At 41.0% G+C, this 17,297-nt stretch overlaps 1 protein-coding gene across 1 annotated transcript in view; it reads right to left on the reverse strand.

The window, feature by feature from the left end:
• The window catches only part of ADGRG6 (adhesion G protein-coupled receptor G6), a 132,687-nt gene that overhangs the window by 84,039 nt on the left and 31,351 nt on the right, over positions 1 to 17,297 (reverse strand). The window contains exons 5-7 of the mRNA XM_015421988.1: positions 9,171 to 9,256; positions 3,350 to 3,402; positions 3,190 to 3,252 (exon numbers count right to left, since the gene is read on the reverse strand). Of these exons, the coding sequence (XP_015277474.1) occupies positions 3,190 to 3,252; positions 3,350 to 3,402; positions 9,171 to 9,256 (202 nt within the window). The remainder of the gene's footprint in view (positions 1 to 3,189; positions 3,253 to 3,349; positions 3,403 to 9,170; positions 9,257 to 17,297) is intronic.

Below are 17,297 nucleotides of genomic sequence, written 5' to 3' on the forward strand. Positions count from 1 at the left end.
CAGGCAGGGGTGGGGAGAGGCGGGGAGGAAGCAACTTACCCTCCCTCTTCTCCTGCCTCCTCCTGGCTGAATGAGGGCCAGAAGCGGGGCAGCCGGAAGTGGGTGGCGAGGCTTCGTCGTGTGCCCCCCCGCACCTCACCTGGGGGAACTGCGATCCCCTGAGATCCCCCCCGAATCTGGCTCAGTGGTATTATTGAGCATTCTATCAGAGCAAGATGGTAGCCTGTAGATGAAGCTCCAAGCCCGATTCAGCAAGACGGTCAGTCGGAGCACTGAGGCTAGATCTTATAATGGGCCATCCCAATAACCCATGTTCCCATAAGGTAGTTGGTGGTGGCGGCGGCGGCTCCTAATTAAAAGCCTGGTGGAAGAGCTCCGTCTTACAGGCCCTGCGGAACTGTGAGAGGTCCTGCAGGGCCCTGATCTCCTCCGGGAGCTTGTTCCACCAGGTAGGAGCCGTCACCGAAAATGCCCTGGCCCTGGTAACGGCAAGTCTCACTGGTAAGTTTGGAGCCACTGCAGCTGCATTCACACCTCTCCACTCAGCCTACAGCTCCAGGGATGCTGTCCCGGATAGCTGCAGGGATCAGCATTTACACATGGAGGGGTGCAGAAAATCCTCTGTTGGGGCATGGGAGCTTCAGGCCACTGCTGCACTGCTGGGTCTCCAGTCTGCCCACGTGGGTATTCCTTTGCACCCAGCTCATGGGGCCTTGCAGTAAGGACACACCAGCTTGGAGCTTACCAGTTACTGTCCTTTATAAAGTTTATATCTCCGGTACCCAGCATTACGTTTTATGGCACACATGGCCTGGCCTGACAAAGTGACATTATGTCAGATCTGGCCCTTATAACAAATGAGCTTCACACCTCTGACGTAGATGAATCCACTGGGAAGGCCAACGGGAGGTTTGGGCTGCAGCGTCACCAGTATGTGGATGATACCCAGCTCTATCTTTTCCACCTAATTCCAAAGAAGCTGTTGACATTCTGAACTGGTGTGTGGAGTTGGTAATGGGCTGGACGGGGATGAACAAACCGAAATTTAATCCTGACAAGACAGAGATTCTCTGGGTTAGGCAGACCAGGGACTTGAGATCTCTCCTGTCTTGGATGAGGTTATACTGCCTTTGAAAAGCCAGGTTTACTGCTTGGTTGTGTTACTTGCCACAGCAGACACTTTAGAAAATGAGGTGGCTGCAGTGGCTTGGGGTGCTTTCGCCCAGCTTCAGCTGAGCTCATTCCTGGTTGTTAGATCTAGCCACAGAGATTTATGCCTTAGTTATATCTAACTTGACTATTGCAATGTGTTCTACTTGGAGCTACCTTTGAAGAGTTTTCAGTAGCTGCAGCTAGGGCAGAATGTTGCAGCTAGACAGCTGGTAAGGACATGTGACCAGGATCATGTGACCCCAGTATAACAGCAATTACACTGGCTACTGATCCACCCCCGAGCCCAATTCAATGTGTTAGTTTTGTCCTTTAAAGCCCTACATGGCTTGGGACAGGGATATCTGAAGGACTGTCTCCTCCCATATGTCCTGCCTGAGAATTAAGATCATAAGATAAGGCTCTCTTGACTGTCCCACCAACCAAAGAAGCTCATTTGGTGGGTACATGACAGAGGGCCTTTTCAGTGGAAGCCCCAGAATCATGGAACAACCTCCTAAGTGAGGTATGCCTGGACCCCTCACTTTTGACCTTTAGGAAACAGTTGACGATGGTTATATTTAGGGCCATTTTTGATTAATTTTGTAATAGTCTTAAATTTTGATTTTAAAGTCTGTTTTTATTATTATTATTTTATTTATATTGTAAGGTGCCTTGAGTTACACAAGGTAAAAAGGCAGCTAATAAATATTTTAAATAAATAAATAATGCAGTAAAGTAGATGATAATGCTGTGGTACAATTGCTGAGAAACAGAAGCTAATATTACAACTATATGGGCCATGTCACACATAACTCTTCTTACCTTCCCTAGAGGTTGGGAAAGATCCACATGAATGCTCTTCATATATATTTCCCAGTGGTAACAGACCACAACATGAAGAAACAGCATCTATGCTGCTGGATGTGTGTGTTAAGGCCTGGGAAAGTCTGAGGGTCTAGCCAGTGTGATTCAGCAACTGTAGCTAGAGGTAGGTGATAGGCTGGGTAGAGAGCACCTATCTCCATAATTCATTCCACTGCTTTCTTCCTACTGTTGGACCTGGGTATTACAATTCACAGAAGGCACTTGGGGAGAGGAAGCTCCTGTTGCAGTTTTGGAATAGTTTCCCAGAATGCTAACAATTCCCCAGAATATTAACAATTTCCAGAATGCACAAAGGAGAAGAAGGGAAAAGTGGAGAAATAAAGAAAGAATTACATCAGAAGACTTTTCTCTCCTCTTGGCTACCTCCTGCCACATCATTCAAAGCAGATACACTGTGGTGCGAATTTTCTTTGGTTCAGATCTACCATCTAAGCCAGTGAGAAATTTGGCAGCCGAAAAATTTATACTCTGGGTCAAAGGAGTAATTAGCATTTCTCAACTTAGATCTCACAATGAGGGGGGCAGGGTGTTACCTAACTGTACCTGTGTCTGTAAAGGTCACTGAGTATAAGAATTGTTTTTATAGAATTACTTGCACCATTCCTTTCTATCCAAGTATCGCCCCTTCACTCCCAGCTAGGAAGAAGAAGAAGAAGAGATTGGATTTATACCCCGCCCTTCACTTGGAGTCTCAGAGCGGCTTACAAACTCCTTTCCCTTCCCCTCCCCACAACAGACACCCTGTGAGGTGGGTGGGGCTGAGAGAACTCTGACACAAATCGCTCTTTCAGGAACAGCTGTGCCAGAGCTTGTGACTGACCCAAGGTCACATCAGCAGGTGCAAGTGGAGGAGTAGGGAATCAAACCTGGTTCTCCCAGATTAGAGTCCGCACGCTTAACCACTACACCAAACTGGGAAGAAAACAGGCAGTCAGGCTCACCCATTTGGTTACTGTAATCAAATCTAAGAGCATTATGCAGAGAGACTATGGGGATGCCCATCTCATGATGTCTTCAGCTAAACACATATTATGTCAAAGTGCCTGAACTGAGAGGAACAATTAGTTGGACATATGCTAAAACAGGTATTTCGGCACTAAAAATTACCCAGGCTTCTTGAGCAATTATCACAAACCTCTATTACAGTTTTACCTTTGAGGATCTAAGTTTCTCTTTTCTCTTGGACCTTCCTTCACAGTGCTCGATTGAATAATACTACAAAGACAAGAGGCATAAGCATGAGTAATAATAAAGAATTTCCCATTCAAGATATTAACCGTGTCTTTGTTTTCCAATGATACTGGATATTTACCTGATATTGACCACATATACAGTGTAATTCCAATTCTGAAAAGTGTGATTTAGCTGAAAAATAGGAAGAAAACAATATAGAAAGTTACTATGGTATTACGGTGCACCTAGCCTTTTCTTCACTTCAAACTATTACACTGCTATGTAATAAGTTTAGTTTAGTTTTATTATCACTGTCTTAAGACGAACATACAAAGTAAGCATATGTGAGGGAGAGAAAAAAAAACAGTCATAATATACAAAAATAGAAATCTGAATTTAAGAACTTTTAAAATGTGATTCCCACAATCTAAGAATTAATGCACAAAACTCAGCGACTGAATGTGTAACAATACTTTTGGAGCAGCTTTTTAGGACCCTCTTTGTACACCCTCGGAGAAGAAATTACAATGTTGCCTTGATCAGTGAGCCAAAGATAGCAGAAGATGCTGGAAAGCTAAAGCACAGAATGAGTGCTCAGTGAGTACAGCAAGTCAGAATGGGAGGATTTTATGAACTTCTAAAGTATGCCGCATGGACACACCATTGGTATATCTTGCCAGCCCTTTTATTCCACAAAATACGGACTCCAGTTTAGGACAGAAGACACCTTAAACTTTTGATCAACAAGCTGGATACAGGTAACACAAGCCAGAAAAGTACACTAATCTTGAGATAACCTCTATGGATCCTATTACCCAATACAATGTGGCAGAATAGATTGAGCTAATTGATTATGTAGACAAACAGTGCCATTGAAGACAGAAAATGAACAACCAAAAGTGATCCTCTAGCTAACCTCACAAAGCTTTCATTAGCTGTGGTCACTGTTTGAGAATGGTGTAATAAAACCATTAATATTTGATTCAGTTTAACGGAACAGTTTTAAAATTTCTGCATCATGTATGTGCTGTAGAAGTATAAATACTCAACTTTCCATCTATACATTATTAGCAGTCAGATCATAATTGCTCAATTTGCTCAACTTTTTTCAACTTAACTACATATTTCAGAAAACTCAGGGAAATCTTACAGTCCTGGTATACTGAGTAGTTACTATGCAATATAATCATGGAGCAACATAATCACAGTTCTATACTTAAACAGCAGTACAGTTAAATACCATAATAGTTACAGAAAACTAAAGAAGCAACACCCACATACATGTTCTCAGCTTCCCAGGAAACTTTGTCACAACTCATCAATCATTCCCAGTCATATCCTAATGTCCCACAATTCTCAACCAAAAATTCTGAACAGCCCATGACATTGCCCAACCCTGCACACATACAGCCTCCACACATAACTAACTAGAGAGAAGCCACAGAAATCTCCCCAGCATATATTGTTGTGGAAGGAGGTTTCCACAAAAATCCAAACACTTCCCAAATAAAAGGGTTTAATACCCAGGAAAACTTGGGAACTCAGCTGCTGCTGTATAATAATAATAATTTAATTTTAAAAGGTGCCAGACACTCCAAAAGACATTTTCTGCCCATGATACCAAAGAGAGAATGAGGGAGGAGGCATACCCATCTCCTTCAAGCAGTGAAAAGGTGAAAAAAAAGGTTGGAGAGGGAGCATCTTCCACTTAGATTAAGTTCCAAGTATATTTTTTCAGTTATATTTGGCATCCCAAATTTTTCAGGATTATTCCCCCCCCCCAAAAAAAAGAGGTCCCTCCAAAATCCCAGATATATTTGGGATTTACCAGGAAGATAAGGAGCCAGTGTTTGCAGGTGCACAGGGATCGGGTTTTTTTTAATTTCCCCCCTTTGTTTTTGTTCTCAGAGGGGAGGGGTTCTTTGAGCCTGCTAGGCTGCTTGTGTTAATTTCAAGGGTGTTTGTCAGTTTCAAGAGGGGTGTTTTTTCCCTTCTTCTTTGCCAGGGTTGCTTTGTGTTTCCTTGGCGGTTTTTACAGTGTTGCCGCTCAGTGCTTGGATTTGTTCTGTTGTGGTTTGATATTGCTCCTGTTGATCTTGCACTACTTCAGTGGCACTGGGTTCTGCTTGGCATTCTGTATATTGCCATTTGTTCTGTTGGGCTTGCAATCCCCCATTCTTTGCTTGTATTTGTTATGTTGTGATTCTCTGATTTGACATTAGTCCTGTTGCGCTTGCACTGTCACGGTGGCACTTGGTTCTGCTGATCATTTTATACATTGCCATTTGTTCTGCTGGGCTTGCAAAACTGCTCTGCCTGTCATGATTGCGCTGGTGGGCCAAGCAGGGCACAGAAAGTCCAAAACACAGTCCGGGGTCAGGGCACCAGATAAGACAGAGTAACGTGAGCAAAGTCCAGAATGCCAAGTCAAAACACAGTCTACTGGAGATTGCAAGCAGAGTTCAGAAGCCAAAAGCCGTTTGTCAAAAGTCAGGATACACAGTCCGTAGTCAGGGAAACCAGAGAAACAACGTCACGCAAGCCAAAGTCAGGAGCCGGGGAGTCAGAATGAAAACCAGGAGACAGGAACGCAGGATCCAGGGTGCAGCAATTCGTCTATGCGATTAGTTGCCAGCACGAGTTGGGGATCTGAGAGAGCCATTTTAAAAGCCCGTTCTGCTTGTTGGCCAATTACCGGCTGCTAACAGGGTCCTGGCTCCGGTCAGTACCCTGTTCTTAGAGGACACTGACCTCGCATGCGTGCCTCCTTATGCCAGGTTGCCATGTCCCATTGCCATTGTTCTCGCAAACGAGTCACAGGTGGGGGGGAATCAGGAGGCGTGGTGCTTGTGCTTGGCTCTGCAGGTGCGGCTCCAGGTGTAAACTCTCCTGGTATCTGGTGCTCATCCTCCACAGGACTTAGGTCTGGTGATTCAAGGGGTGCAGGGAGCTCACCTTCAGATGTTGAGGGTGCAAAATCCACGGGATCATGGTCCACGGGGTCAGGCTGCACTGCAGGCATGACACTGCCACCATCAGTTTCTAATGCAGAGATTCTCAGGCTTGATGTTGGTTCTGTTGGGCTTGTACTGCCACAGTAGCACTGGGTTCAGCTGCACTTTTGCACATTGCAAGTGGTTCTTCTGTGGTTGCAAAAGTGCCCCCCCTTCGGTTTCTACTGTAAAAATTCTTTGGTTTCATGTTGGTTCTGTTTGGCTTGGCAAATTGGTTTGTGGTTCTACTGGGATTACTAGGTTCTGAAATGGTTCTGTTGGGGTTGTTGTTGGTTCTTCCATGGGAGACATTTGACCAATGGTTGCTGCTTGCAGGGATGGCTTTTGCATGGGAGGCAGCTTGGAGGGTTCCCCCCCTTCATAGGAAATAATGGGGGACAGCTGGGGGGGCACCCTGTTCAGGGGCCCACAGAATAGGACCACTTTGTCCAATCTAGTTAAAACTTTAGAGTTAAATAAAGGAAAGGCACCAGCAGCTCCGCTGCACTTTTGCTACCTGTACCGTTAAAAACAACTCACCTAGGAGACTTCCGGTTTGTGGATTGGCAATGGTGGTTGCTCTCCCCAACACTTGGGGAGGCGACTAGCAAACCAGCAGTGAGGAGGGGTGCCACCTTAAGTGGTACCCCCACGGAGCCCTTGCAATGGGTTCCAGGCCAGGGGGCTTTTGAGGGTTAGCCTCTTCGACAGCTTGATGCCAGAGAATAGAGGCTTCCCTCCACCCTGATGGTCCCCTCAGGTACAAGCTAATTCGACCGGGACAAGCGCAGGAGATCGAGCAGAACAACGATGAAGAGAGGGAGGTCAAAGATATGACCAACAATGAACGTGAGTTCAAAGTAAACGGACTATTGTACTAAAATGGAGTACCCTCCATGGGAAAAGCGGAGCGCAAGGAGGGACGCCTCTTAAGCGCATGGACAGATTAACGTAGCGAAGGGGGTAGGGGGGAAATAAACAGCGAGATTTTTCTGAGAGACTTACTTGAGTACCGATAGTGAAGCGACGAGTTTTTTGAGCCCTGGCAAAGAGGTTTGAAAGTGTAAACAAAGAGGAACATGGCGGCTTCCCGAAGAAAGTTTAAATCGAAACCAGGCAGTCAGAGTCTAAGACCGGAAGAGGGAGCAGACATCATGAAGTTGCTAGCGGATATGCTTAAGCTGGTAATGGAGCAACTCGGTGGTATTAACCAGCAACTGGCCACACTAAATCAAAGCTTCACTTCACAGCAGTGCCAGCTGGCAGAAACAGAAAAGAAAGTGGAGCAATCAACTGAGAAAATCACAGAGATAGACACTGCAAATAAGAAAATGAAGAAAAGAGTGACAGATGTGGAAAACAACACAAAAACTTCAGGAAACTCATTTGTTACAGCTCCAAATGGAAAAAGCTAATATGACTCTCAGATTTCAGAGGGTGCCTGAAACTGAAAAAGAAGATCTGAAGAAGACTCTGGGAAAGATCATTGCTCCAGTAACAGGCTTATCAGTGGATGAGATAGTAAAAGACATGGAGGCTGCCTATCGGGCATACTCCAATTATATTAAAAAAATAGCCTGCCTGGAGAGATTGTGGTTAGATTTGCAAGAAGACAGACCAGAGATGCTATATTAAAAGCAACTTCAACAAATCCACTGAAAATTGGGAATACAATCATTAAGACTTTAAAAGACATTCCATTTGAAATTCGTCAAAAAAGGAAAAGTTACAAGGAATTGATCTCATTTCTTCAAACCAATGTAATTCAGTATTGGTGGGTGATTCCTGAAAGTGTCATCTTTAAAGTCAATGATAAAAGAGAGAAGATTGACTCCATCTTCAAAGCTAAGGAATTTTTGAGACATCACCTAGGGCCAGGGGAAGAACTTAAAGATGAAGAAACCAAATCAAGTGACTCTGCTACTTCTGGAACAGACAAGGACTCTGTGGGTGAAGTGGGGGCGGGAGCGGGAGCAATGAAAACTGTATATGACTTTAGAGATAGAAAACCGAAGTAAGGGCAGAAGGACTCTGTAAATTGCTCTTTGAAGTAAAGAAGATGCTCAAGAAGTACTCTCACAAAGACTAACTTACTAATATAAAAGCTCTGTAAAACAAGAACTTCACAAGTATATTGTATTACTTACATTTAGTTTAACAGGGACAGGATCTCCTACTCTTGGGATTTTAGTTATTGTGAGTATCTTTCCTTTATCCTTAGTTGTAGTCCCCCTTCCTATATTTTTTGTTGTAGTTTAATAGTCTTATGAAAAATAATAAAATACCCCCTAGGGGGTTTAAAAAAAAACAAAAAACAAACCACTCACCCAGACACCTGGCAATTTTCCCCATAGGTAATAATCGACCCAAAAAAATCCAGATACCCAAATAAAAACCAAATCCAAATACCATATCATTATTTGGAACTCAGGAATACCAATATTTTTTGGTTCCAATATAACTGAACCCTCCCCTTCTTTTTGCACACGCCTAACTATAGCATCAGGGACAGAAGCAAAACATGCATAATCACAATATTCCAGCTAAGATCTACTTTTCCCCCACCATGCCACCAATTTTATCATTTTTTTCTATTGCTCTAGTAGCATCCTATCAGTGTCAGGTTATGCAAGTGGCAACATCCCATTAGTGCAAAGGACTCACTATGTAAATGTAATTTTTTATATACAAGAAGGTTTATGGTTGCTGCTATCATATAACTCAAGTTTAAAATAATTTGTTAACCATATTTTTTTTTAAAAAATGAAATATATATCATATACAGGAAGTAGAGCTTCACTTATGTGCATGCACGCGCACGCACACACACAAAGAATCTAGAAGTCTTAAAGTCTGGACCAGTAAATGTCTTTATATCTTATTGCTACCTGTAAAATCTAATGATCTGGGCATACTTACACAATGTAGAAAGATACTGGAAGAACCTAAGAATTTATCCTTACTTACCCATTCTGCAATTGTACTCTGCACTTTAGACTCTTCATCGTGGTTGTAATTGTAGACAGTAATAGCAATTCTGTAGAACAGTCCCCCTGTCCATTAAAAAGACATATCAAAGGTTCTAAAGCATATATTTTATAATAGCATACAAAACTTGCTGGTTCTGAAAATAAAGAGTTAGCATGATGAAGTTTGTAGGTTAAACAATCAGATCACTTCAAAGTGCCAATTAACCTCATGATGTGCAGAGGAAGTTGGGTGAATGAAAATTCAAATCTCTGTTAGAATCAAATCAAGAATGTATAAACTTCCCTTTGGGGCTATGCTTTATGATATTACTCAGGGCTCCCATTTGCAATGCAGAAATCAAAAGCACTGCATCTGTCCCTGCCCAATTTGGATAAGAGAGAAGAAAAACTTTCTGTTCCCCTTTTTTGCAACTTCACAGTGTAGCTATTTTGCTGAATGGGTGGGGTCAGATCTGGAAGTTGGCTTCTGGCCATGAGGCAGCTGTCTGAGATGCTTGATGCAATTTAAACTCATCCCTGATCAGCTCACAGTCTGATTGTAAGTGATGAACAAAGTAAGTTTTACTGAAAAATATTTACTGAGATATTCATGGCGTCCCTGGTATTGACCACTCATCCCATGAACTAGGATTGACTGAGATTTAATATCTTATGATAAGAATACTGCTTGACACAGATCCCGTTTTTGATGTGGTCACTTTTCCAATCCAGAGTCTGATGACTTCGCATTCACTATTAATGAAAGGAAGGCAACCTTTCCAATGGCTTCACTGTGTATAGGGTGTTTTCCTCTTTAATCAGGAACTATATGAATAGTACAGTTACAATTTTTTTGTTTTAGCGCTTTTTAAATATTATGGTAAACTTTTACCCTTTTTAAATGAATCTACGAATTTACACAGTTACTAGGGAATTTCTTATGTGTTCATCTTTTTAGCACTATAGGGCTGAACCTAATAGCAAATTAGTCAGTGACTGAGTCTAAAAATGTTTATTTGATCAAGTGATATATTGAATGTTCAATAATAATAAACATTATAAATAAATAGAAGTCTAATTTTGGTCTATTATGCTAGAGTAAAAATTATGGTTCTAGGAGCTTGAGCAGAGTTTTATACTAAAATAACCTTCTTAGCTTATACTAAAATAACCCCCCCTTCCCAAATAGGAAAAATTTGTACTTCAGCCAAAACGTGGCCAGGATACATGCGAGTTCCCAGTTCCTCTGAATATATAGTTATAAAATACCTACTACTGACAGTGGAGATAGGATTTTCCCCTTAGGAAAATGGTTCCATTACCAGTTACATTGGTGTGTTTTTAATAATGTTACAGAAGCTTTCCCATTATTTGTAACTGGAATCTTATATTTTAAGGGATCATATACATGGAGAATATCACTTATAGAATAATATCGTCTTTACCAATTCAGCTTGCAACTGAGTCTGCACATTGTTCTTCAACTGACAGGATGCCACTTACAACTGGGCTATGTCCTGACCCAAAGCAGGTTGTATCCGTGATACTTCCATAATTTAAAAACTTTGTTTATAAAAAGAAAGATGGGAGATGGGAGGATGTGAAAAACAAGCGTATTTAGCAAAAAAAAAAAAGAAGTGGTTCTGGTGTTACAGTTTGGGGTTAAATATTAGTCAGGGGAATTTGAAGGCAATCGTTCCAATGCATGAAGCATGGGGAAATGAAAGACATAGCTGAACCATAGGCACCCTTTTTAATTTCCATTTGTCTGGTGTATCTCTCTTTCCCTCCATTCTATATGTACTGAATTTCAAAGCATACCAAGTAAAACAACTGTGGCCAAAGGACCAAATCCAGTCCAACCATGAGTCCATCAGATATATGTCAATTTCTACATTCATTTTTCTGACAAACCAATCATGGAAGACAGCAGATACTTTCTGTTGTCTTGATTAGCTGTCAGGTGATGAAGGTGAACAAAAATATAGCCCTTCACAGGAAGGGTGAGAAGGATTGGGGAACAGGCCCACTCATGTAAAATTGAGTCTTTCCTTCGTCACTGCCATATGGTGCTATGAGTATTTTCATCCCCAAACCACAGTAAATTGCTAAACTATTATTTTCCAAAAGCAGTTAGCTAAAGATAATGCTATTCAAAGAGGGGTCTTCTTATATGATTGTTATCGTGATCCTACTGTAACCAATCTGTTTGGAAAATTTGTATAAACGGATCACTGCCACTTCACTAGAGCGTTTGCAGGGCAGGGGCTCAAAGCACTGATGATCTTCAATCACACCATGTGTTTGACATGCATATTTTCAGTGATGAGTGGGACACATTTGCAGAGTAAATCCTATTTCCATATCAGCAAAAAGGAATTTTATACTAAAATAAGTTAAAATACAGTACATACTTTTAAATGAATCAAATGTAGAAAGCTCTAAATATTATCTATAATAATCAGCAAAGCTAAAGAGTTTACCAGATAGTAAATGACAGTAATGTTTCAGTAAGGTTAGTACAGAAGATGATAGCTTCCTTGGCATCCTCAGGAGACTATAAAATGACAACATCTAAAAGGTCTTCTTTTACTCCAACCGTTAATAACTTTCTTCTTTAAAATTATGTTAAATGGGTAACAGTTTCAACATGTCCAGTCCCAGTTTAAGAAATAAAAATAGTTTTAGCTCCAATGTGAAGATTTTTTTTAACATTTGCCCATATCGAAAATCTTTCACATTTTTCAAAAATATTCTGGACATGTACTAAAATTAAAATAATTGTTTAAAAAAGCTACACCAGCCCAGATCAAAGATACAGTCCTGCAATAGTTTGTATGCATCTCCTATTCCTTTCATTCCCCAGTGATCAACAGGAGTGGCAGTGGAGGAAGATGCATAGAGATCCCGGGTGTGGATTCCTGGATCAAGGATGAGGTATAGGAAAGCAGCTCAATGTGGGTACCAGCACACAGCAAGTGATGATTCTGACATACTGCAGACTTTCTATATTTTATTTAATATTCTTGCTGCTAGTGAAAAAGGGCATACAAATAAAGCTAAATAATGCCAGTGGACAGAATTGGTAAATCAATGACATTTGATTAATTGTCACTGTAGTCTCCTCAGAATTCTGTTGGTTAGTAAATGAGCTGGCTATGTTCTGAAGTGGCATACTGAAGTGATATACTATGATCACTCTTTTTACAATAGTACAAATGCATTCCTAGTCTAGTTTAATTATTTTGAAGCTTACACTAAATATGAATCTAATCTAGCCCCAGCTATTTCTAGATCCATTCTACACAATATAGCAGATGGCATGAATTTTTTTCTTAACTTTACATTTTGACATACTGTGATTGACCTCAGGTCCACACGAGCAGCCCCAGTCAATGGAGGAGTTACATAAAAAACAAGACAAAACAGATTTGGTAGAGTTGGTACTGGGATTTAGAGTTGTGTATGGTGCAGTATTTTGGCTTGCTCCATTCAGCACACTGGCCAGTGGTTTTTCATAAGCTGGCATTTCAGGTCCTGACACTGAAGCTGAACTTTGGGGATGCAAGATGGGATGATGGGATGTTGCTCCATTAATTACTTCTGTGTTGTTTAATGTATTTTCATTAAAATGATTAACATGTTCAACATATGAAGCTAATTGATCTATTGTAGTGGTAACTACTGAAATCACTGCTGACTCCAAAAGAGAGGAGGAGTTTTCCACTTTTTCATAATCCAAGTAATTGTCATAAGATGTGGAAACTCTCAACATGTACAAATCTGTAGCTTGAACGTTGCTAGGATTTAAAGGTGACAAGCCTGTGTTGTTAGCATTTTGTGCAGAATAGTTATTTACCTCCTGAAAAGATTCTTTTGCTAAAACTGCAGATCTATTAGAATAACTGCCTGCATGATCCACATCACCATCTACATGATCTAGCTGAATGGAAGAGATAAGTTTACTTTTGGAATCTTCTGCTGATTGTTTTTCATTTTTGGTTAGATAGCTTTCATTCAGTGAATTTGTCTGCCCATTTAACTCTTTCTTCCAGAAAGAGTCCGAGTTAGGTGAATTTTGATTAAGGTCCCTTGGAAGAATATATGAGACTGAAGATGTAGAACTTATCTTTATTGCTGAGAAGTTAACAAGCTGTGCAATTTGGGGTTCTGTAGTAAGAGCTGGTGCTGATTCCAAAGGCTGTGTCTTTGTGAGGAGATTAGAAATGGGAGGAATTTGCTTTCCTAGAAAAGCATTATTCACAAATGAATATTTTTTATTGATAATATCATCAGAAGCACTTGTAAACTGATTATTCTGTATGTCTGTATACATATTCTGTGGTGGTATAGCATCAATTCCTGGACTCCATCCAGATTTATCCTTTGTGCAGCCATGATGATTACTGTGTGTACATGAGGGCTTAAAATATGATGGTAATATCTCACTGTGAGAAAGGAAGGTATTCATTACATAGCCAAGTGTTGTTTCATCCAACCTTTGCTGAATGGTTAAACTAGCAATATTTTCCAACCCGTCAGTGAATGTTACATGCGACATTTCAGAAATATCTGTTTGTAAATGCAAGGAAGGCTGAATCATCACAGGTATTTCCAGCGAAGGAAAATGAAGTGGAGAGCCATTGTTTATGGGCACACTTGTGTTAAGAAAAAGGGCTGTTTTTGTTTCCAGTGGTGGTGTTTTTTCTGTTCTTTCTGAAATCCTTGATGAGAATACTGGAACAATTGAACTCAATTTCATTCTTTCTTTTTCTAACATGTGAGTAAAAGTAATTTTTTTAATTCCCTTGCTATTATTAGTGGTTGTTTGCATTGAGAGATCATCTGTCTGTGGGGGGAAACTGGAAGAAGAAACACTCTCTTCTAGGAAGGAATATGGCTGACTAAGTGAGAACCACCACCGTGCTGAAGATCCCTCAAATGGCACTACCGACTCTTGTGTCAAAATCCAATTTCTCCGTGAAGTTGTATTATCTGCATAGTGGGCAGGAAAACTTAAGTAACTTGGCTTCCAGAACTTGCTGATTTTAGCCATGTTTTTACTATCAGTTGTGAGAAAAGCATTTTTTGAGTCATCAGATATATTGTCTTTTAAAAGTTTAGTTCCTGGAAGTGTATTTGGTTTCAAACTGATATTTTCCAAGGCAATTAAAGAAGCAGGCATATGGTTGATATAAGAAATAAATGTATGTAGGAGTTCAGGTTCATCTTCTGGAGAAGAGGCCTCTTCATATGACTGTTCTAGCTGTTCCACAAGAGGCTTAAGCATTACTAAACCATCTTTTGAAGTAGCCATGTTCAACATTTCTTGATACAAATGTGAAACAGAAATAGTCTGATATGCTTCTAAATTTTTCTCTCTCATTTCTAATAACACTGCTGTTAAATTTTGCAATTCTGTACTGTATTCCACTGGCAGGAGATTTTCAGTTGGCTGAATGATGGGTGTAACATCTGGAAACCAGGCTTTTATGCTTTTTAAAGAACCAGAAGAATTTGTACTCTGTTTTAAAACTTGTTTTTTAAACTGTACTGAATTATATTCTCTGATGTTCTCTAATTTTGTAGACTGTAGATCACCCATGATAAAAAACCTATTCCAGGCAGAACCCTCTTCCAGAAGCCTCTTAGTGGGTTCTAGATAGACATTTTCAAATGATTTTTCAAGTAAGTCTAAACTGGTTTCCTTGGGAAGTACAGAAGAAGAAGATTGGATAGAAAGAGAATGATGATTTTCTTCTGGAATTCCAGAAATGAGATTATTGTAAAATGTAATTCCATTCCATACACTCAAAGATTGTGATATACTGTAAGTATTCTTATATAGAAAAGAGAATACATCACTGTTAGAAGATAACATCCACTGCTGTTCTTTTATAGATTCATAACGATTATCTTGGCTCACCAGAGAAGGAAATATTTGATCTGATTGAGTATGTTCTATCTGAGGTGCCCAAGTCTGTCTTGGTCCTGTGCGAATACTTTCACTCCGCTGAAGAGGAATAACCATGTTTCTGATATGACCAAGCGGGATAGTTGGCATTTCTCTTGGATTACCCCTCTCACTTTGTAAGCTACCAGAATGCTCTGTAGTGTTATTAAAACTTGAATAATTTATGGAAGAATTATGGTCCATGTACACTAATGCTGTAGAACCAACTAAGATATTAACTTGAGTCTCCACAGGAACAGATGATACAATTTCAGGGGTAGTCAGGAAAAAGTAATTGGGTGCATTTTTCCTATCTGGCCTTTCGTCCTCAGTTGATATAGATTTACTGGTATGGAGAGGTCTTTGCTTCACAGGCCAAACTATTGGGGTTGAGATAATTCCTATGTTTTTAACGCCTCTTATTTTAGAATCTTCCTGCCCATGCAGTAGTGGCTGAGAAGAATCTGCTGAATTTCTCTTCACTCTGAAGGCCACAGTAGCAGGATCTTTCAGTTCCTGCAGGTCTGAATGTGGTAAGCCATATAGTTAATAGATGGAAAACGTTTATGAAAAATAACTTACTTTCCCTCAGGCCAGGCAAAGAGACAGAGAGGAAAGGAATCCCCATTTATTTCAATGGGAACTGCATTAGGTTTCATGAAGTTTGTGTTCAGCTGATATATAGAGACTTCTAACACACACAAAAATAGCTTTTAATACTCTAGCCTTATTCTACTTATTGTGAAGGTCTGCAGTTCCCATTGAGTTAAATGATCCAACACTTAATTTGGCTCTCTGACTCTTCTAAAGCTTGTTATCATTTGTACAAAAATGGTTGTTTTAAAAAAGCCTTTGGAACCCATTCAAGCCCACATACCACATACATTTGTTACAAATTCAAAATTATTGATTTACTCATGCAGGGTCAAATAAAAATAGTTCAATTAATCAATAATTGTGCACATTTGTGACAAGATTGTAACAAGATGTGCAACTTGTACAAGCCCTGATAATACTTCAGCATTGTACAAGGACCTATGTACAAGCTATGACCTTGCCCTGTACTCTAACAACCTACTCGTCACCAAGAGTCTGCTTGAGTTCCTCTAGTGATGCACTGCTGGTTTCTATCAAGTACTGCTCTTATATGATTACATTTATGTGGTCTTGACTGAATACCCTGTCATGTATCTACTTCCCTATGAATGTCTATTCCTGAGCTCTTTTATCATTTACTTTCTAATCTCCTATGTTACATTTGGGGCTTCATTCCATATTTTAGACATGGATCCCACCAGGAATCTACAGCTCTCTCCCCACGGTTTTAAAATTCTCAGACTTCTAGGGCTGCCAAGTGGGGGTGGGGGGTGGGTAAACCCCCGCTTCGGAGGCCCGATTTCTGCCGCCGCGGAATCGGGCCCTGGTGGGAACTCCGCCCCCCGAAGCGCAGTGTGGCTGCGTCACCGGAGGTGACACAACCACGTCGATCATGTTGGGGGCGTGGCCCCAATCGTCGGAGGGAAAACTCTATGGTTTTCCCTCTGACGATTGGGGCCACACCCTCAACGTGTTCGACGTCGCGTGTCACTTCCAGTGACATGCTGGCGGCACACATGCGCGCATCAACAGAGAGCTCCCGGAACCCAGCGAGGCTCCCCCGCCGGTAGGGAAAATCAACTTGGCAACCCTACAGACTTCTATGTATTCAATCTCTCTGCCCTCTCTTAATTCTATACTTGCCTTCTTCTCCATCCTTGCCATAGCCGGACTCTGCACTTCCAGTGACATGCTGGTGGCACACGCGCGCGCATCAACAGAGAGCTCCCGGAACCCAGCGAGGCTTCCCCGCCGGTAGGGAAAATCAACTTGGCAACCCTACAGACTTCTATGTTTTCAAGCTCTCTGCCCTCTCTTAATTCTATACTTGCCTTCTTCTCCATCCTTGCCATAGCCGGACTCTGCACTTCATAAGTGTGCTTATATCTGACAAAGACTCAGAGGTATGACTTCCAACTCTCCCTTTGATTTTGCCTTGGAATGTCACACACTCTGGCTCTAGGATCTAGTTTACCAATATAATCCAAATCTTGGTCACAGTCAGCATCCAATATTGTAAGTGATGTGACATCTCCAGTACTTTATTGTACCCATGAAATGATCCAAATTTAAACA

Source organism: Gekko japonicus, unplaced genomic scaffold, assembly GCF_001447785.1.
Source record: "Gekko japonicus isolate JY-2015 unplaced genomic scaffold, Gekko_japonicus_V1.1 scaffold114, whole genome shotgun sequence".
Taxonomy (NCBI): Eukaryota; Metazoa; Chordata; class Lepidosauria; order Squamata; family Gekkonidae; genus Gekko; species Gekko japonicus.